This window comes from Misgurnus anguillicaudatus, chromosome 8 (genome assembly GCF_027580225.2).
Source record: "Misgurnus anguillicaudatus chromosome 8, ASM2758022v2, whole genome shotgun sequence".
Classification (NCBI taxonomy): domain Eukaryota; kingdom Metazoa; phylum Chordata; class Actinopteri; order Cypriniformes; family Cobitidae; genus Misgurnus; species Misgurnus anguillicaudatus.
The window spans coordinates 22,695,864-22,718,975 of record NC_073344.2 but is presented as its reverse complement, the minus strand read 5'-3'; the positions used below and the strand labels follow the sequence as shown (position 1 = coordinate 22,718,975).

General features: G+C 41.2%; 2 protein-coding genes and 1 pseudogene across 2 annotated transcripts; all 3 read right to left on the bottom strand.

The window, feature by feature from the left end:
* Window positions 1-32: 32 nt before the first annotated feature.
* On the bottom strand, window positions 33-3,107 carry LOC141365736 (zinc finger CCHC domain-containing protein 12-like). The gene is made up of 2 exons (XM_073870486.1): window positions 2,874-3,107; window positions 33-2,485 (listed from the first exon to the last, which is right to left on the bottom strand). Exon 2 carries the CDS (start codon window positions 1,761-1,763, stop codon window positions 33-35), a length of 1,731 nt encoding a protein of 576 aa, XP_073726587.1. The 5' UTR covers window positions 1,764-2,485; window positions 2,874-3,107.
* Window positions 3,108-7,593: 4,486 nt separating this feature from the next.
* LOC129450065 (odorant receptor 131-2-like) lies at window positions 7,594-8,536 on the bottom strand (annotated as a pseudogene).
* Window positions 8,537-19,279: 10,743 nt separating this feature from the next.
* On the bottom strand, window positions 19,280-20,194 carry LOC129449988 (odorant receptor 131-2-like). The gene has a single exon (XM_055212351.2). It carries the CDS (start codon window positions 20,192-20,194, stop codon window positions 19,280-19,282), a length of 915 nt encoding a protein of 304 aa, XP_055068326.2.
* Window positions 20,195-23,112: the final 2,918 nt, after the last annotated feature.

The window sequence follows — 23,112 nt, the reverse complement described above, 5'->3', positions numbered from 1 at the left end:
TGTCTCAGTTTCTGTTTGCCCCATAACAGAAACTAATGCTGGTTTAAACGAGCAGAACCGGAAACACCATGGGCTCTGTCCCAGGCCTGCTGCTTCTCTCTGAGCTCCCTTCTCTTAGCATCAACGAGTGCTGGATTTGCCGGGTCACTGCACACAGAGGAGAGGTGGCCATCTTCTCCACAGTTAAAACAGTAACCAGGTTTTGGCCTCTTGGAGACTGTCTCATCACGCATGGGTTGTGCGTGGTTGGAGTTAGCCTTCAGTCCAGCTCTGTTTACATCCGCCTTCTTCTTTGAATTTTTTTTGTTTTGCTCAGACTGTGAGGCTGTCAGGGAGGCAAGCTGAGCTTTAAGTTGAGCAATCTCCTTTCTCATTTGCTTCTCACCAGCAGAGAGTGTCTCTGTGACCTGCATGTCAATGCCGAGCTCATCTACATTGCAGTCCCACACGTGGTGGTGTTTGGACTGGACTTTGGTTCTGGAGAAACCCAAGTGTTGGGACATTCTGTTGGATTTTGCAGCCTGCCTATCCTCCTCAGTCCGCAGAAGCAGTAACAGATCAGAGAATGGAGGTGGAGCATTCTTCTTGTGCTCAAGCTGAAGACTGGAAATGAGAGTATTGTTCCAACAACCTCTACAAAACTGTTTTAACAGCTGGCAGTCAAAGTCACTAAACAGAATGCCTCCTCTTTGCACGACCCTGTTGAGTGCTGTCTGCAGACGGCTCAGGTAAGCAGAAGACTTCTCACCAGCATCCTGGTGGGTGTTAAGAAACTTTGCGAAAAGCTCATCGCCATCTTCAACTGTGCCATAGGCAGAATCAAGGATGTGGAGGTAGGCATTGACATGAGCATGAGGCCCTAAGTGTTTCACCAGGTTGGCTGCAGGAGGCAACAGGCTCTCCACAATTTTCCTTGTAACGTGCCTTTCAGACACACATGGGTCAGAAAGAAGAAACTCAGTGTGGCTGCGCCATGTTTCATAGTCCACTTCATGGTTAGGGGTAGGCAGTCTACCAGAGAAGATCCGCAGTTTAGTGCTGCTGTGAGAAGACATGCTGTCTGTGCCACGGACAATGTGCTCTACTACCACCTTCTGCACCTCAGGGGTTGTGAGCTGATTCACAGGAATTGTGTATGATGGTCGTCCGCCGAGGGAGGGAACATCAGTAGTGTCGAACTGGACTGGAGAAGTGCCACTAAGAACATCGGCTGCCATGACGGATGGTGAAGTAGAATTGTGGGGATCAAAAGATGCATGCCGGTGGTCAGAGGTTGCTGATGGGCTGTGCATTCTTGAGACACCTGAGCTTTCAACAGGGATGGATGGTAAGGAAGGGGGTGCTTCAGTTCCAAGAGAACCCTGGAGACGGGAGAGCTCGTCATGCAAAAGTGACTCCAAGTCCAGACCGCTCAGTTTAGCTATGTCTTTTAAGGAGTCAAGGTATGTCTGTGTTAAAGTACTTCCCACATACCTTGAATAAACACTAGACAGTTGCCTAATGCAGTGGACAGTACTGGGGTCATCTGGGGAAGGCCTATAGAGTGGTAACTGACCTAAATTTTTTATTGTAAGCCCTGACTCAAACTCAACTATGACTGTGTTTTGTAATTCTGGATCAGAGCTACTTATATGTATTACCCTTGAGAAAGGCCCATGTTCCTCTAAGAACCTAAATATTTCTCCATCTGCATCACTATCACTCATACCACTGACTAAGACTGAATTAGGCACTTTAACATTCTTTTGTTTAACCACATCCATTTCAAATGTACAGTTTCAATGTAAAATCTAAGTTTCAATAGAAAATATGTAAATGCAAAGAGAAAATATATATACACTTTAAATATTAATTACAAAATTGTCAACACTGCCCCCTCCTGGCTGGCTCGCCAAGATTTATGTAGCACCTCTCTGCTCTACTTAACTAGAATAAAAATGTATTGCTTTGAAATAAAAGGAGGTGCCTCTATAGGTTATGATTAGGTTTAGGCCAGTTCTAGGTTCAGCATTGAGGGGGGAGTAAATTGACAAAGACAATGTGTAAGAGTGGAAGAAAATGCAGTAATTTTATTACAGCAATAAATTATTTAAAATATTTCATTCTGATCACAAAAGAGAGAACCACAGTTAAATATTGAGAAATATTAAATATTGAGAAATATATAATAATAATAAATACACATAAACAAATAATAAAATAAATAAATAAATAAGAGCTCTTTTCCCAAAGTTTCAAATAAAAGCTTTCCAATAAAATGATTAAAAGAAAAGAAATAGTCCTGTACCCGGGTATGTAAGGTGTATATGTCAGTGTATGTGTGAAGGCTTATCTGTGTCCAAGGAACACAGGTTGATCCAAGGGTAGAGTTCAAGGGGTTTGGTTGTCCAATGTGAAAAGGAAAACCAGTTCAATCGAAATCCAATGGGACTGACTCGCCATCCAGTGTTCCAGCTCAGTGTTCCAGCTCAATAAAAAAACCAATCTGCATGCAGCAGTTTGAGAATACTAATTAACATCATATATTAAATATCAAAATCATAAGATCTCTTTAAATTCCAATTCAACTACAGTTCAACATCGCTCGTAATGAGAGAGAGAAAGTGCCATTCTCACTCACACACACACACAGGTTAATGTGTGCGCACCTCTAAACATTAATGTCTCCTATCTCTTAGGAGTTTGTTACTATCAACAGTCATATATATCAAAAATCATGTTATTCAATATATTAATTAATAACTTCTATATTACTCAAAAACATAAAAACAATATTATCACAATAACAGTACAATAAAATAAAAGTAAATCTCCGATTGGTTTTTAATTAGTCAGTTCAGTTATCAGAGTAATATCATAGTATTTCAACTCACCGGAGTTTGGGATAAAACAACACAGGTCTTCTAGCCTCAACAATATGTAGACAAAATATGTACAAGGAATGGTAAGCTGATTCAGATTTATAAAAATTGTTAGATTATATTACAAAAGTATAATTTTTCTTAAAAGAGTTATCAATAACGTCTAATTACAATTCAAGTGGAGTCTCCAGAATGACAAACAAACCCGTCACCTAGGAGATAACTGCACCAAAATAACAGTCTTTTCAAATAGACCCCTTCAAGGTTTGTAAACATTGAATGACTATCGGGTGCGCGCGCAGCACGGGGTCGAACTGTTCATACCATTTAGGCTTTATAATTTAATCTAACAGTGCTGAAAAATGATGACTTACCTCAAATGAAGTGAGCACTACAAACACAAGCCTCTTTGATCTTTGCATTGTCTCAGTCTGCACGTTAATTGCTTGCAGACGCAGATGTTGTATTTTTTTGTTTTTGAGATTCTGCATGACTCGCGAAAACTTAACGGAAGACCTGGTGCGATTTTCACAGCCCTCGACGTAAGTAGGCATTTTTGACGATACCGAATAATACGCAACTCAATCTGCTGTAATGACTTTTCTGACCCCGACATGCGCAGTGGGAACAGCCTGTGACGTGAACCGTGAAGGGGTCTATATATTCAAAAACAAACCAGTCACCTTGAAGTTGACTATAACAAATTTAAAGTCTTTTATTAAACACTTTCAAGCAGACCAAAAGAAAATGAAAAATAAAAACATATAATGTAAACAGCTTTTTGTTCTTGCTATATTTATATTTATTCTGTGTCTTAATATGTATATATTTATATAGTTATTGAGCAATCTAATACTAAAGTTATGGTCTTAGTAACCAAACTTTAAGGTGGGTTACAGGGAGCAAAGAGCAAAAACTCTAGTTTTGCTTTAAACGGATGTGAACATTTAAAGCATTTAATCTTAGGCCTAGCTGTTGAAGTCTCTTTTAAAGGACAAGATTGGTATTTTACATTTAAAGCCCTGTTTTTAGATTGTTTATGATGAAATAGAACGGTTTTGACTGAAATTTGGACATAATGATGCTGGCCCGAGAATTTTCAGGTGTTTGTTGTTTCACCTCCCACCTCTACAATGGCTGCATAGGTGCACTGGAACAATCCTTCCTAAAATGCATTAAACTTTGTTTACAAAGACATGAAACTCACCGAGTGGTCAGGGGTGTTCACTGATATGCTCACACAAAAATTGCTGCAAAAGATGCTTTCCAACAGCTGTTTTACCATTCGTTGTATATTCTTCCGTTGAGAGCTTGAATAATAGACACTCTAGCCCTGTTGGTGGCGATAACTCGCCTTTGCCAATTGCAAGAATACAAACAACGTTCCCGGCGCGGAGTAATACCGTAAGTCACAGCACATCTCATACAAGTCAATGGAGTTAAACAAAAACTATGATAAAACCTGTTGGAATCCGTCTGTTGCAGCGATTTTTGTGTGAGCATATCAGTGAACACCCCTGACTACTCGGTGAGTTTCATGTCTTTGTAACTGAAAGCTTAATGCATTTTAGGAAGGATTGTTCTAGTGCACCTATACAACCATTGTAGAGGTGGGAGGTGAAACAACAAACACTCGAAAATTCTCGGGGCAGCCGCATATGTTGAAATTTCAGTCAAAACCGTTCTATTTCATCATAAACAATCTGAAAACAGGGCTTTAAGTGTAAAATACAGAACTTGTCCTTTAATAAAGTTAACTAAATAAGAAAAGAAGAAGATAAAATCATTAACTGCTATGACTGGTTAACTGTGACTTTGTATTTTAAATAGGCTAAATTACTTTTTTGCCAAAAATTCTTGGGGCCCGATCATATACCCGGTGCAGTGCAGAGCAATGTGCGGCACAAGTTGTTTAGTTTATGAATCTGGCTAAACATGCTACAGTATTTTATGACTTCAACTGTGTAATTCTTGTATTTTTTTACTTGCAACTGTATGGGAGAGTTATATATGTAGGCTCTATGAGATTATTGATATATATGTAACAAAGGGACTGCTTACACAAAGCCAGGGAGAGCGAGAGAATCCAAATGCAGAAGTTTTATTTAAATCCCCAAAGGGCAGGCAAAGACATCCAAAAGGGTAATCCAAAAGAGTAATCCAAATGATAGGCAATGGGTCAAAACCATAACAAGAACAAGAAACAAAACAAATCATGAACATGAAACAAGGCAATGAAATGCTCAGTAAGGCAGGTGTTACACTGCAATATGAATGAGGACCTTGAGGCAGAGGCAGGGCACGGACAAATAACAGAGACGGTTCTGTGTCGTGTGGCCAGGTCGGTCCAGGGTCATGGGGCAAACGTGGACCTGGTTCATGAGGCAGACGTGGACCTGGGTCACAGGGCAGACGTGGACCTGGGTCACGAGGCAGACGTGGACCTGGGTCACGAGGCAGACGTGGACCTGGTGGTGCTCTGGACCTGAAAACAGAAATAGCAGAAAGAGAGGCTGGCAGAGCAAAGTATTCAGACAACAGGAACATAAATATAGTTAATTCAATAAGTCCATTTGTGTTTATCTTGAGCCAGGCAGAGAGTTCAGGTTTGGCCATCTTAGATAGGGCAAGGAGTCTATGTGAGTCATGCATGATTATGTTAGCAAGGGCAGAGAGTCTATGGGGCATAGGAGTGACCATTATAGCTGACCTACAGGACACAGGAAATTTAGGGTGAACCATATTCGCCTCTACGTGAAACTCAGGAAATTCAGAAACAGGCCTTATGGTCATGACAGGAAATTCAGAAAAATAAGGCTCAGCAGACGTGGTCAGGACAATAAGCTCAGGGGACTTAGATTTGGACCTTCCAACTGAAACATGAAGTGCAAGTGACTCAGCTGCGAGTCCCAGACGACTCAGCTGCGAGTCCCAGACGACTCATCTGCGAGTCCCAGACGACTCAGCTGCGAGTCCCAGACGACTCAGGTGAACCAGACGAGAAAACAGACCATGGACACCACAGGGCCATGGGAAATACAGGAAGCGCAGAGTTTAAAGGACATACCTCCGTTGCTATAGGGACCACAGAACTGGACAAAACTTGACTTGAGATCCTAGCTGTCTGCACAGACATTATCGGGACATCCAGCAGACTTGACATCAATAGTCGGGTCTTGGCATGAACTGGAGATGTAGGTGAGGCAGCCATTTTGTGCAAATTATTCAGGCGATTCAGGCAAGTCAGGTGATTCAGGAAAGTCAGGCGATTCAGGTTCGTTGGCTTGAGTGTACTCACAGGAAACAGAAAAGCAATAAACAGACCACGTACACCACAGGGCCATGGCAAACACGGGAAGTACTGAACTCAAAGGGCATCTTTTGATGCAAGAAGGACCATGGGATCATACCCAACCGGACTTGGTATTCCGGCCGCCCGCACGGACATCATCTGAGTATTCTCCGTTGATTCTTCCTCTCATGGGGAACAGATATGGATGTGAAGGTCTTCTTGCAGGGAACAGAGGAGTCTCTGGCTCGTGGGGAGCAGAAGAGCGAGTCTCCGGCTCGCGGTGACCAGAAGAGCGAGTCTCCGGCTCGCGGTGAGCAGAAGAGCGAGTCTCCGGCTCGCGGTGAGCAGAAGAGCGAGTCTCCGGCTCGCGGTGAGCAGAAGAGCGAGTCTCCGGCTCGCGGTGAGCAGAAGAGCGAGTCTCCGGCTCGCGGTGACCAGAAGAGCGAGTCTCCGGCTCGCGGTGACCAGAAGAGCGAGTCTCCGGCTCGCGGTGACCAGAAGAGCGAGTCTCCGGCTCGCGGGGAGCAGAAAAGCGAGTGCAAAATAATGCACTGTACACAAGTGGGGCCGCACGCTGAAAAAGTTTGGGAACCACTGCCCTAGCTGTACCCTTTTAAAAAGTACATCTTTGCACCTAATGAGTTCATGGTAACACTTTACAATAAGGTTGCATTTGTGAACAATTAGTTAATGCACGTAACGTAAACTAACAATAAACAATACTTCTACAGCATTTATTAATCTTAGTTCATGTTAATTTTGACATTTACCAATAAACTGATAAAATCAAGGGTTGTTATTGTTAACGTTAATGCACCATGAACTAACAATAACATGAAAAACTGTATTAACATTAAAAAATAATAACATTAATGAATACATGCTGAAAAAGATTTATTGTTAATTGTTTATATACTGTATATATATATATATTGTTTACAAATATATTGTTTAGAATACGTAATGCATTTACTTATGTTTACTTATACAATCTTATTGTAAAGTGTTACCGGGTTCATAATAGTATAACTTCAAAGTACCAAAGGGAGCTAACTAGCACCTGCAAGGTACATATTAATATCTCAAAGGCACATATTGGTACCAAAAATATATATTTCTGTACCTAAAGGTACATTTTAAGGTAACATGTAAGGGGAAAAGATATAGGGTTAAGACAGTAATCTGGTATTATTAAACATACTATAATATTACAATAAACTTGATCATAAATTCTTTATTGTTCAATTTAATTTAAATAGCTTATCATTTGTACACACCAATACATGATACATCAAGTATCATTGTCAAAGGAGCACTTAAGTTACAAATGGTAATTAAATAATAATAAAATGTTATTTATGATGGCACAATATTTAAAAATGTATGTCAAAAATGAAGATAATTAAACTTATTTGACTTTATTTGACTAAATAAAATGGTTCATGATGGCACAATCTTTAAAATAAAGACTTTACTGTACATGTAAAGCGTTCCCTTATTTTCTTCGAAAACTTCTGATCACGAGCACCATAAATCAAAGGACTCAGTAATCTTGGAATAATATTTGTAAGCAGATAAATTAAAAAAGTTATATTACTTCTATATGCAGGGAAATTAGATAGGATAACATAATTAAAAACTGGTGTAAGATAAGACAGCATACAAAGAAGTAATTGCACAACATGCAACAGTATTGTGTTTCGAGCCTTATTCGCTGATCCTTGTGAAGTTGCCTTTTTTTGCTGTGAACAAAACTCTGCAGTAAGTATAAATCAAAATGAACCACACTAATGACATATAAATGACTTGTGAATAAGTCGTACGATCCTGGTGGGGTTTGGTAGGAAACACAAATGGTGGGTAGCAAAAAGCAGGAGGTCTGAAGGAAGATTCAGTCTGTGTTAAAAATAAAATAATGATATCTGTCAGTGAAGGTATGGCTCCTATACACCATAAAAAACTAATAAAGATGTAGGTCCTTTGTGGTGTGCAAATCTGATAGTGGTGCAGAGGTTTACAGATAGCAATGAAACGCTCAATGGCCATGCCAGCCAGATTCAATGGACTTATCATAAAGGTAGTTGTAACAAGAGTCAACAATGTGCAACAAAATGGGAAATTAACAAATCGTAAAGTGTAGCTCATCACATAAAGTGCTACTGACAAAAAGATCATAATCATGTCATTCATTACAAGGTGAATGTATAAAATATATCTGGAGTCTCTTGAAAATATTGGATTGTCAAAGAAAGTGACCACAAGCATTGCGTTAATAGAATTAATGATAAGTCCAAGAAAAACTATAATAATGTTTTTAACAAAAGCTTCATCATAACCATCCACAAAATCAGATGTTAAGTTCATTTTCCAGGTGTTTGCAAGCGTGGATCTGGAAAAAAACAACATAAGGCACTGGTTAATATGAGAAAGACCCATTCAGTTTTAGGGAAACAAAGTTTTGCAATATATATTATTTAAAATTTCAAAATAAAGTAAATCTTATTTTATTCTTAACAAGAAATATGTTTTTAAAAATATGTTTTTTATATTTCTTATTCATATTCTTATTCACATTTTGTTTCAGTTGTTTTGTAGATGGACTTACCTTAGTGTATATCTGTATCTAAATATGTGGCTTTGTGAGGCTTCTCTGAATTTTAATGTAGTGCTAATGCGTGTTCATATGATTTTAATGATGTGGGATTAGGGCGGAGATCATGAATATTAAATAAGTTAGTCATTGTCATGAGGGCACTTCAGTCGATTCTAACATTTGCTTTCTGCATTCATTGTGTTTTATTATTATAGAGCCTGTTTACAAATAATGATAACCATGGGCGTTGTTAAGCCATTTTAGAGGGGCTTTTGTGGAATATACGGTTTCAGCTGTAACAACATAAACAAGCGGCTTTTGTGGTCAACATGTACCTTCCGGTAAACTCTACTAAGAATAAATAACAATAAAGCACTTCGTAGTTTATGTATATACAAGCAAAATAAACAACACGTAGATTACCTATGAAACCAAACCATTTGTTATTTTTGACGTGGTATTTGTTGAAGAGTTCAGTTTAGCAACTAGTCAGACATTTAAAAAAACTGAAACCCGAAAGTAAAGTTTAGACCAGCAGCGTATCGTGCGTCCGATAAAAATCCAATAGGGCTTGTTTGCAAACAACGGAAGTAGCTAACCGCGGCCATATTGTTGACATGACATCTGTCCTGCCCCTAGCCGCACGTAGATTTGAGGGAAATGGCATCATCTTGTCGGTATCAAAAGAAGATAAGCTTGATTGGTGTGGACTTACTGCTTTACCACAGGAGGAAACAGCTGCAGGAGGCAAAGGGTCTGAAAGGGTCGTTGCACTGTTTATTTTGGTAAGGTAGGTACGCGATATGTTTGTATTGAGATGGATTTAGATATCCTACTTTGATGAAACATTGTGTTGCCTATGAAATTTGTGTTCTTTACCGGATTAGCGTAACAATATAGTTACTACGTCTACACAACTGAAAGTGTGCTTTAACTTTTTCTGATGTAAACCATTGCGTCACCTTGTTTAAATAGCAAATGCATTTGCGCCCATGAGCGTGCTGGTCTGAAAACAAGGTTTGTTCAGGTGCATTGTTGGCGCCAGGGGCGTTTCTAGAACCTTTTAAGGACCCTGGCTGTTTCTCAGTGTCAAGGATAATTCCTTGGCAGGATTGGTCTTTTCAAGTCACTTCATTCAGAGACTAGGCGAGGCTCCTCTTTAGAATTTGGAGAACTCCAAAATGAATATGACTACAACTGTGTAATTCTTATATTTTTTACTAAAGATAAATAAAAAATTATAAGGGCTTGTAATAACTGTATTGGTAGAGTTATATATGTAGGCTCTATGAATTTATTAATATAATAATAATACTGGTCCAAATTTACAAAAAGCCATCGTAATGCTCTCTTGACATCATCACTGAGGGCTAAGCCCCCCTAAAAATGAAATCCTAGAACTGCCCCTGGTTGGCGCGATATTTTGTGGCAACACTACGTCACTGACCAACTAAAACCTTGTATAAGGTCAATGACAATATTGTTTTTGTCATTTAAAGAGCGTGTTAGTTTTGCGCCTATAAACAAGACGATAATGTGCGTTTGCATACTACACACATGGACAGCCCTACTTTGCATACTACACACATTGTGACAGCCCTACTCGTAATCAGTCCTCATTCATGTCCAAGAGACTCAATAATAATCTTTTACATTTAATAATTTATTTTTTATATTTAAAAAGTTTGTGGAGGGTTCATGTTCTTGCGGAGACGGGTTACGCACTCCGAGCTCAATCCTGAGATGACGGCCATGCTCCCTCGGGCAGTGGTGACAGTAGCGTGGAGTAGAATCAATCTACCCCACCCGATCTGTCCTGCCCTTTACGGTTGGTACACGGAGCTGCTCGTGCATCTTAACACTCACCTCCAGTACCTTCCTTCCCGAAACGCATGATGAGCCGGCTGGCTCACGAGACTGCCGTTATCTGTTGACCCCTTCAGCCCTCACCTCTCTCGATTCACGGGCCGCTAGGTATGGTGATGTCCCGACTCTGGAGGGGACAGCCTGTCCTTTCCTCACTGACCGGTAGCAGTCTTCCGCACGAACAGCGTCTGCAAATCAGGTTCGCGAAGAGGCGACCCCTGCACTACATGGCGTTGCCGCAGGTATGTCAGGTTAAGGCTCTAACAAATCTACACGAGGGAGGTCATGACTCAGCCATCAGTGCATCCAGGTCACCGCCAGGCTGTTGTGGTAGAGTGCTTTACAGCAGTACTCGACTGCCAGCAGACTGAGGCCATCATGCCACGTCTGAAGCCAGCTGCCCCCTTCCGGTCCATCTACGCCACCACCTCAGCCTGCTCCTCGCCGAGGGTGCCTGTCACGGCTATTATCATCCTCCAGGCAGCGCTGAGGAACCCACTGTGACAAGCCTGCCCTGACCGCTCAGCCCGCCACCTATGGAGGTAAGAAAGGTCCTGAGACGGGCGACCTGGAATCGGATGGGATCACTCTTCAGGAGACGGTGAAAACACTGCTCCTTCCCCCAGAGGAGGGCCGGGTGGAAAATCCTTGGTTTCATTCTGCTGTTCTGCCAACCGGTACCCACAGACCACACTAAGAGTGCATTCCTCTTCCCTCTCCAGGTCTCCTGAGGATTGAGAGAGCCATGAGTGGGCACACACCAGCTCACCCCCTCCTCCTCTATCGCCAGCGGGTGTTTTCCAGAGTCTTCGCTCTCCACGCAGGAGACCAGACGACCATCACACTCAGTGGGCTTAGGTCAGTGTCACACTACACACTGTAGTTACGTGCACTCCCACGGCGCGCACCGGAAGTCACACCTGTTCCGCTCAGCTGCCCCACCGCAAGCTCTCCGGTAGTGCCCCTAATTCCACTCGCATGGTCTCTGGGGGCTTGGCTTCAGCTCACCAGCCCATCCCGTTGGTTATTACGCACGATCCGCCTCGGCTACGGAATTCGATTTAACCGGCACACACCCAAATTCTCGGACATTCGTTTCACTACAGTGAAAGCGTCCGATGCACGTACTTCGTGCAGAACTCGATGTCCTCCTGGCAAAGGACGTGATCGAGTCTGTCCCTCCAGCCGAGATGAGCTCAGGCTTTTACAGCCTGTATTTCATAGTTCCAAACAAAGGGCGGTGGGTTACGACCGATCTTGGATTTGCGCGTTCTGAACAAACTCTCCAAAATCGATCCTTTAGAATGTTAACCCCAAAACTGATACGCCCCCAAGATTGGTTTGCAGCGATAGACCTGAAAGACGCATACTTTCATGTGTCCATTCTCCCTCGCCACAGGCCATTTCTTCGCTTTGCGTTCAAGGGGCGGGCATACCAATACAAAGTACTACCATTCGGACTGTCTCTCTCTCCCGTGTGTTCACGAAAGTAGTGAAAGCAGTGTTAAAACTCTGAGAGAGAGAGCAGTGTTCGCATATTGGATTACCTCGACGATTGGCTTATAATAGCGCATTCTCGGCTGACGCTTTGCGGACACAGAGACTTAACGCTTCGGCATCTGGCCCGTTTGGGTCTTCGGGGCAACTGGGAAAAGAGCAAACTCTGCCCCACACAGAGGATCTCTTTTCTCGGCATGGAACTGGACTTAATCGATTTATCGGCGCATTTAACAGAAGCGCGCGTCCAGTCGATTCTGACTTGCCTCGGTTCATTTCAAGGGAAGAATGCATTTTTGCATTTTCAGACCACAAACTTCTAAATTTCAGTTTTACTTTTCCTACAACCACATTGCCTATGAAAAAAATGCTCACTTATCGTAAAATCTCTTCTGTGGTTCCATCTGTTATTTCTGATTCAATAAGGTCGTCTACTTTGTCAGACTGTTTTTTATCCAACTGTCCATCAGAAATTTGCAGTATTTATAATAATTCAATTTCCCAAATATTTGACAAACATGCTCCAGTTAAAACCAGACTGGTTCCATCTACACATGTTTCACCCTGGTTCACCCCGGAACTTCGAGCAATGAAAGCTATGGGACGTCGTTTGGAAAGACTGTAGAGGAAAACTGGACTCATTGTGCACTCATTGGCTCTGAAAGAACATTTGCTTAAGTACCGTACAGCCCTTAATGCTGCAAGATCCTCATACTTCTCTTCCACTATCAAAAATTCTATGTGCAGACCCAAATCTCTGTTTGCTATGGTCAATAGGCTCACTAACTCTCCACAACATGTTATTTCTGGTTCTGAGACGATTGCGAATAATTTTTCTCATTTCTTTTCAGACAAGGTGAAGTCAATCACTGACTCTATTTCTAAAGACACCTCCTATACAACTGACTCAAATGCACGCTTGATGTCGATTGACGCAGTTCCCTCTACAAACTCTCTCACTGCTTTTACTCTCACCACTTCTGCTGCCATAAGTGATCTAATTGTGAAGTCTAATTCTACATCCTGCCAGCTAGACCCAATACCCACTGTTTTGCTTAAGAAGTGTGTTCCTGAGGTTGAACCTTTTATAACACATATAATAACCTGTAGTTTAATATCGGCCATCGTTCCAGCAGAATTAAAAATGGCTGCAGTGACCCTGATTCTCAAAAAACCAGGCCTCGACCATCTAAACATGAACAACTACAGGCCAATCTCAAATTTACCCTTCTTAAGCAAAATTCTGGAAAAAGTTGTAGCTTCACAGTTAAGATCTTATTTAAGCGGAAATGGCCTTTTTGGACCTTTTCAGTCAGGTTTTCGCACTTCACATAGCACAGAAACAGCCCTTCTTCGTGTGACTAATGATATTCTGAGGTCCATGGATTCAGGGTTAGTAAATATTCTTATTCTTCTCGATCTAAGCTCTGCTTTTGATACGGTCTGTCATGAAATACTTATCACCCGCCTTTCTAATATCGGTATCACTGGTTCAGCTCTTTCCTTGCTCATTTCCTATATCAGCGACAGAAAATACTATATCACTATACAAGGGCATAAATCTGCCATTGCTCCAGTCTCACAGGGTGTTCCTCAAGGATCAGTTTTAGGTCCACTTTTGTTTATCATTTATATCTCTCCACTTGGTGACATCATACGCATGCATGGACTCCAGTTTCATTGCTATGCTGATGACATCCAAATCTATCTTACCACCAGCTCTGATAGGCTATCCCTGCCTGACTCACTCACAGCATGTATCAGGGACATAAAGCACTGGATGTCCTTGAATTTTCTAAAAATCAATAACAACAAAACTGAAATATTGGTGATTGGCCCAACTACCTTGGTCAAAAGAATGGACCTGTCCATTGATATTGATGGGGTTCATGTTAAGCCTTCTTCAATCATCCGTAATCTTGGTGTCTTATTTGACTCCACTTTATCTTTTGCCTCTCATATTTCTTCTGTTGTTAAAAACTCATTTTTTCATCTCCGCAACATTGCCCGTCTTCGATCTTCTCTCACTTTAGGTGACGCTGAAATTTTAACCCATGCATTGATCACATCACGTCTGGACTATTGCAATGCACTGTTTCTTGGTCTGCCTAAAAAACTCATAGCAAGGTAACAGTATGTTCAAAACTCTGCAGCAAGAGTTCTCACCTCCACCAGGCGTTCTGCTCACATTACACCACTACTGCATGATCTTCACTGGCTACCTGTGGCGTCACGCATTCACTTTAAGATATTGCTTCTCACATTTAAGGCATTACATGGTCTTGCACCTCCATACCTGTCTGACCTTCTCTGCCCCTATTCTCCTGCCCGGCCCCTCAGATCATCTGAGCTTGGTCTTTTGTCCATTCCCCGGTTTCGTCTGACCACTGTAGGTGGTAGGTCCTTTAGTGTTAATGCACCCAAACTATGGAATTCCCTACCCCTTTCAATTCGTACAATAACAACCTTGTCTACCTTTAAGGCCCAACTTAAAACTTATCTTTTCAGTAGTTATTATGGATAATGTTGTTGAATCTGATTTAATGTACTTGTATTGTGTTATGGTCTTATGTGTTGTATTGTATTGGTGGAGGTGTTAATGTACTGTATTATATTATGTGAAGCGGACTTGAGCCATGGAAAGGCGCTATATAAATAAAACTTCTTCTTCAAGGGAAGAATGCGGTCCCTCTGAAACAATTTCAGAAGCTCCTGGGACATATGGCAGCAGCCACGGCTGTGACACCGCTCGGGCTGCTCCATACGAGACTGCTTCAGCATTGGCTTCACGATCAAGTCCAGAGGAGAGTGTGGCACGCTGGCATTCACCGTGTAACCATTACACCTGCGTGTCGTCTAACATTCACCCCGTGTTCAGACCCCGCGTTTCTGAGAGCAGGTGTGCCCATGAAACAGGTCTCTTGGCATGCTGTTGTGCACACAGATGCATCCGACACGGGGTGGGGAGCCACGTACGACAGGCTTGCAGCCTCGGGGGTGTGGACAGCACCCCAGCTGCACTGGCACATCAACTGCCGCGAGTTGTGGGCTGTATATTTGGGACTAGTACGCTTCGCTACGGAGCTAGGAGGGAAGGATGTATTAGTTTGCACCGTCCACCCCCAGACGGTTCAGCTAATTTGGAAGAAGTCCGGTCGTGCGCAGATAGATCTGTTTGCGTCACCGGACATTACCCATTGTCACCCATTTTATTCACTAACCGAGGGCAGCCTCGGCGTGGATGCGTTGGCACACAGCTGGCCACGGGGGATGCGCAAATACGCATTCCCTCCAGTGAGCTTAATCGCACAGACTCTGTGCAAGGTCAGGCAAGACGAGGTGAGCCTTCTACTGGTCGCACCTTACTGGACGACCAGGAATTGGTTTCCAGAACTGATGCTCCTCGCGACAGCCCCTCCCTGGCGGATTCCCCTGAGGAAGGACATTCTTTCTCAAGGAGGGGGCACATTATGGCACCAGCGCCCCGACCTGTGGGATCTTCATGTATGGTCATTGTGCGCACACAAGGTTTAGGTGATTTATCGCAAGCGGTATCTAACACCATCGCCGCAATGCGAGCGCCGTCTACTGGACACGCGTACGCGCTTAAATGGAACCTTTTCTTCGATTGGTGCTCTTCGCAACGCAAGGACCCCCGAGAATGCCCCATTAATATCGTGCTTACATACCTTCAACACTGGTTAGATGGTAGGCTGTCACCATTAAAGTTGATGTCGCCGCTATATCTGCCCATCACTCTTTAATAAACGGCAGATCGGTTGGCCAGCACGATTTAATTATTAGATTTCTAAGAGGCGCATGAAGGCTGCATCCTTCGCGCCCTCCCTCTATTCCTCCTTGGGACCTGTCCATGGTGCTGAAAGCCCTGCAGGGACCCCCATTCGAGCCTTTGCAGTCTGTGAGTCTGAAGTTTTTGTCAATCAAAACTCTGACCCTGCTCGCATTGGCCTTTGTTAAGAGGTTAGATCAGGTGGTGAGCTTGCAAGCGCTGCCCCGAGAGGAGGCAGACCTAACCATGGCTTTATATTGTCCCGTACGCGCACTGCGCCTCTACATAGATTGAACACAAAGCCTCAGGACCTCAGACCAGCTCTTTGTTTGTTACGGTGGTCAGCAGAGAGGGATATCTGTCACTCAGCAGAGGATGTCTCATTGGATAGTTGATACTATCGCGCTTGCTTATAATCTGCAGGGCATTCCTTCTCCATTTAAATTGAGAGCTCACTCTACTAGAAGTGTTGCCTCATTTTGGGCACTCGCTTGTGGTTCCTCGCTAACAGATATCTGTAGAGCTGCTGGTTGGGCGACACCTTACACGTTCATTAGGTTTTACAGTGTTCGTGTCGAGCCGGTCTCTTCTCACGTTCTCTCCTCATCTGGGAGATCACTGAGCACCGGCTCGCATGCCGGCTTGCAGCCTCCAACTGACGCTACACAATAACTGTCAGTATGGAAGGCCATCCAGTCAAAATGCGTAATGGTTTGATTGACTCTCCTCCGCTGCCCTGGCAGCCTGATGTTGGGAGCATCTGCTGTCAGCCTCTCACTAGCTGCATCCTCGCAAACCTATGTGTTTGGCTCGGGCATTCACATTGCGTCCCACCGGGTTCCTTTGTGAGTATTTTTCCGTGGGGTTAATCCTACTAGCCCACGTTTCCCTCAGCAGAGCACTGCTTTGCTTACACAGCCACGGCTGTCTTTATATCTAACTTGTAAGAGCTTTGTAAAGGTGTCCACTAGGGTTCACTCTTGTATAATTAGGGCTGGGTATTGGCAAGGGCCTCCCGATACGATACGTATCACAGTACATGTGTCATGATACGATACGTATCACAATACAATGCAATGTGTTTTTTTAACAAAAATGTAAAAAAATATAGCTGTTTTTAAATTTTCTGCCATGTTCTCACTCCCTCTAACTTCTGAGACATTGGCCGAATGGCTGTATATGGCAGACAACTGGACAGTGACAACTACAGCAGCGTCAGAGGAGGTCGTTTGATGCACACAGAGGGATTTGATGGTTTTAAAAATGTTGATAGTAGAGAGTGAAATATCGATACACTATCGATACATCTAACTATCATGATAGTTAGCTGTATCGATATTTTTGCACAGCACTATGTATAATGAGGGAATATAGGTCGGAGTCTTCCTTCAGGTTACATGTGTAAATGGAGGAAGGTGCACAAATGTTTTTACCATATCATGAGGATATGCTGTTACCAACAATGCAAACCAACATGGTTAATAAAATGAATAATCTGGGCATTCAAATAGTGACCAAGTGTGCACATACAAACATACACCGTCCAACAACCCTCATCTGCTTTAAGTGTAGACTTAGCTGCTTACATAACTAATAAAAGATGTCTACATTGTAATACACTGTAAGTCACTTTGGAGAAAACGTCTACCAAATGCGTAAATGAATTTAATGTGATAGAGACAAAACATGCATACGATACACTCAGAATAAAAAAAAACTCAAATAGGGCACCTCTTTAAAAATGTTCATTTAGGTACCGATACAGTATGTGTACAGTTGGCATCAGTATGTACCTTTACGGTACAAATATTAACTCTTTAAGGTAAAAAGGTGCACGTTTTGATAGAAAGACAGATAGGGACCATTTGTTGACAATTTTGTCTGACAGCGTATGCGAAGGGTTGATGGAAATGTTTGGTTATACATCATGTATACAAAAACTCTCAACTTATATGCAGAACACTATGGCTGCGTAGCATTTACATGAGAGCAAAACGTTCATCTATGCTTATATTTGTGCATGTTGTAAAGCTTAAAAAATTGTAGCCGGTATTTTGAAACACATCTTAAATAAATATGATTGAATTTAAGCATTTGCATGTATAGAGTTTTAATGTGTGGGCATTAAGCTTCAAATACATTATTTTACAACACTTGATTTTAAAATGTTAATCTCCTAAGAATGTATGAATACCACAGTAACACAAATCTAACAACATTTTTAATACAAATACAAAAATGTTAGCCAAATATACAGTAATTATATAAAGATATTCTTTTTGCTTTGCTTATATTCTGTTTAGTTGATTTGGTTGACCTTGACAATAAGTAATTTGCATGTGAAAAATCCTTTTATTCATCAATAAAAATGTTTATTTGTAAGATCCTGTCGCCAGCCACAACAACAAAACAAACAAGGAAATAAAAGTAAAGATTAAAGATGAGGTGGGGGGAAATTAACATCCAGAATTTACATAATTATAAAGATAAAGAAGGTCAAATATATTGTTCATTGTTTGTTCATGATAGTTAAAGCATTTACTAATGTTTACTAATACAACCTTGTTGTAAAGTGTTACAGAGTTCATATTAGTACCTTTGATGTACCAAAGAGAGCTATAGCACCTGAAAGGTACATACAGTATTATTATCTTAAAGGCACTTATATTGGTACCAAATATATTCGTATCTGTACCTAATGGTACATTTTAGGGCATTTTTAAGGGTACTGCCCCAGTCACCGCTGGAGTATATATTTCGATCATTTTTAACAGTATACTGTAGATTGCAAGTACATTTGGTGTCCAAAGTTTGTAAAAAGGGTCTTATATAGCTGAAAATCATGAATTTACTGTGGTTAATTCTGTACAGTAGAGTAACAATATTGACATTTGACAGTATGTGAAATGGCAGTCATACACAGAGAAACACACACACTTCCTCTCTGAAATGCTGCTAGGCATTAGCAATACAAAACACAGAAAACGCACATTCAATCAAAATAAAGAGTTGCTCTCTTTCTCTCTGCAATTACATACTGTATGTGAGTAACATGTAAGGGGGATATGATAAAGGATTGAAACAGAACACTGGTATCACGAAACATCCCATAATATTACAATAAACTTTTACAAGTATGAACATTGATCAACAATTCATTACTGTTAAATTGAATTTAAATAGCCTATCATACACACCGATACATGATACATCAAGTATCATTGTCATAAAAGCACTTAAGTTACGAACAATTGTTTTAAAAGAATTCTGGTAAATAAATAATAATAAAATGTTATTTATGATGGCACAATATTTAAACATGTATGTCAAAAATGAAGATAATTAAAATAATTTGACTTAATTTGACTAAATAAAATTGTTCATGATGGCACAATCTTTAAAATAAAGACTTTACATGTAAAGCGTTCTCTTATTTTCTTCGCAAACTTCTGATCACGAGCACCATAAATCAAAGGACTCAGTAATCTTGGAATAATATTTGTGAGCAGATAAATTAAGAAAATTAAAGTAGTTCTATATGCAGGTAAATTAGATATAACATAATTCAAAACTGGTGAAATATAAGACAACATACAAAGAAGTAATTGCACACCATGCAACAGTATTGTGTTTCGAGCCTTATTTGCGGCTCCGTTTGAAGTTGCCTTTTTTGCTGTGAGCAAAACTCTGCAGTAAGTATAAATCAAAATTAACCACACTAATGACATATAAATGACTTGTGAATAAGTTGCACGATCCTGGTGGGGTTTGGTAGGAAACACAATTGGTGGGTAGCAAATAGCAGGAGACTTGAAGGAAGATTCAGTCTGTGTTAAAAATAAAATAATGATATCTGTCAGTGAAGGTATGGCTCCTACACACCATAAAAAACTAATAAAGATGTAGGTCCTTTGTGGTGTGCAAATCTGATGGTGGTGCAGAGGTTTACAGATAGCAATGAAACGCTCAATGGCCATGCCAGCCAGATTCAATGGACTTATCATAAAGGTAGTTGCAGCAAGCATCAACAGTGTGCAACAAAATGGGAAATTAACAATTCGTAAAGTGTAGCTCATCACATAGAGCGCTACTGACACAAAGATCATAATCATGTCATTCATTACAAGGTTAATGTATAAAATATATCTGGAGTCTCTTGAAAATATTGGATTGGAAACGAAAATAACCACAAGCATTGCGTTAATAAAATTAATGATAAGTCCAAAAAAAACTATAACAATGTTTTTAACTAAAGCTTCCTCATAACCATCCACAGAATCAGATGTTAAGTTCATTTTCCAGGTGTTTGCAAGCGAGGATCTGGAAAAAACAACATAAGGCACTGGTTAATATGAGAAAGACCCATTCAGTCTTAGGGAAACAAAGTTTTGCAATATATATTACTTTCATTTCAAAATAAAGTAAATCTTATTTTATTCTTAACAAGAAATATGTTTCTTAAAATATAGTTTTTATAATTCTTATTCATATTCTTATTCCCATTTTGTTTAAGTTGTTTTGTAGATGGACTTACCTTAGTGTATATCTGTATCTAAATATGTGGCTTTGTGCAGCTTCTCTGAGTTTTAATGCAGTGCTAATGCATGTTCATATGATTTGAATGATTTGAGATTATGGGTGTAGATCATGAATATTAAATTAGTTCGTCATTGTCCTGAGGGCACTTTGGTCCATTCTAAGTAACATTTCCTTTTTGCATTCATTTTATTATATTATTATAGAGCCTGTTTACAAATAATGATAACCATGGGTGTTGTTAGGCCATTTTAGGGGGGCTTTTGTGGAATACTCCAATAAACTGAATAAATATGCCAATAGATTGGGCTTAAAACTCAACGCCATGTTTTATTGAAGTGATCTTTTTACTGTATGATAATGAGATTAACTGCGTTGGACTGGACCGTTGCCTTGAACTGCGAAACCCGAAACGCATCGTATACGCAGCATTGCGCTTTCTACCCAAAAATAGCACACGTGTACAGAGCAAAATGAGTTAATGTTTGCGTCTTTTTGGTTTAGAGACAAATATAAATAAACATGTCTCAGCATTTTAGTAAGTTTCATAGTAAACAATTGATTATCTTAATCGAATTTAAACATTTATGCATTCGATCTTAGGCCTGGCTGTTGAAGTCATTAATGTTACTAATGAACAGTGTTGTGTAAGTTACTCAAAAAAGTAATTAATTATTAGTTACTAATTACAGCTTGAATCATGTAATTAGATTACTTTACAAATTACTCTCTCCAAAAAGTATTTAATTACTTATTACTTTCTAAATCCTATTCAGTACATGATACAACAATAGGCCTGAAATGGCTTAAAGAAATAATATATGAAGATTTTTTTTGCAAAACGAGATAAATACGTTTTTTAACATTTTTGTCAATATTATAACATGTCAATATTTTGTCAATATAATTATTTTGTTATCATGTTATTATTTTGTTTTATGGTGCTACTTAGCTGTATTTTTTAAGTTATGAAGGTTTAAATCAAAATCAACTGTAGTTGAATTGATATTAATTGGAATGCATCTTTAAAATAAAATGAAACACGCCAACCCGTTTGACTAAGGCATCACTCCCATTAACCCTTGGGCTCAGCTCTCCAAGGCCATCAGGAAAGCAAAACGTATGTATGCGCAGAAGATATACAACCACTTCTGTGATGCCAAGGACCCCAGACGTATGTGGCAGGGTATCCAGGCCCTAACAGACTACAAAGTTACAACACAGGTCAACAATAGTGACGCCCACCTCCCAGACAAGTTAAACAACTTCTATGCACGGTTTGAAGCCATGAACAGCACGCGAGCTCACAAGTCCACACCCACCCCTGAAGAGCAGGCATTGCATCTGGACCCAGCCGACGTAAGGAGGACATTATCCAGGGTCAACCCACGCAAAGCTGCAGGTCCGGACAACATACCGGGGAGAGTGCTCAGGGACTGTGCCGACCAGCTAACAGGTGTTTTTACAGACATCTACAACATCTCCCTGAGCCAGGCTGTGGTCCCGGCAAGCTTCAAAAAGGCCATTATTATTCCGGTGCCGAAGAAGTGAGTAGTGACATGTCTAAATGACTACCGCCCTGTGGCGCTGACTTCCATGTTGATGAAGTGCTTCGAGCGTCTGGTCAAGAGGCATATTCACTCTTCACTCTCCGCCTCACTGGACCCTTTGCAATTCGCATATCGCTCCAACCGCACTACTGACGACGCCATCTCCTACACACTGCACTCTGCTTTATCACATCTGGACACTAAGGACGCATATATCAGAATGCTGTTCATCGATTTTAGTTCCGCATTTAATACCATCATCCCCCAGCAGCTGTTTAGTAAACTCAGACTTCTGGGCATTAGCACCCCCACCTGCAACTGGATTCTAGACTTTCTGATAGAGAGAACACAGTCTGTGCGCATTGGCAGCAGAACATCAGGTTCCATCACACTGAGCACAGGTGCCCCTCAAGGTTGCGTTCTCAGCCCATTATTGTTCACACTACTCACTCATGACTGTACAGCCAAGTTTGATACCAACCTTATTATCAAGTTGCCGATGACACAACAGTGGTTGGCCTCATTAGTGGCGATAACGAAGCCCGATACAGAGAGGAGGTGGAATTACTGCTAGGTTGGTGCAAAAACAACAACTTATCCCTTAATGTGGATAAAACACAGGAGATGGTTGTTGACTTCCGCAGGACGCAATCTAAACATCGCCCACTGGCTATCAGTGGCTCAGAGGTGGAGAGAGTCAGAAGCACCAAATTTCTTGGCTTACACATTTCTGATGACCTCACCTGGTCTGTTAACACCGGAACCATACTGAAGAAAGCACAACAACGCCTGCACTTTCTGCGGAAACTAAAGAGAGCACGGCTCCCTTCGCCCCTCCTTAAAACCTTCTACAGAGGAACTGTGGAGAACATAATGACCTACTGTATCACTGTGTGGTTTGGAAACTGTAAAATACACGAACGTAAGTCCCTGCAGCACATAGTGAGGACAGCAGAGAAGATTATAGGGGCCTCTCTACCACCCATCCAAGACATCTTTACGTCACGCTGTGTGAACAGAGCTTCAGCCATCATAAAGGACCCCTCCCATCCCTCACATAGTGTGTTTGTCCCGTTACCATCTGGTAGAAGGTTATGCAGCATCAGGACTCGCACTACAAGATTCTA

Coding starts and splice junctions, on each gene's coding strand:
- LOC141365736 (XM_073870486.1), bottom strand. CDS start 1,763: ATGGATGTGGTTAAACAAAAGAATGTTAAAGTGCCTAATTCAGTCTTA.
- LOC129449988 (XM_055212351.2), bottom strand. CDS start 20,194: ATGAACTTAACATCTGATTCTGTGGATGGTTATGAGGAAGCTTTAGTT.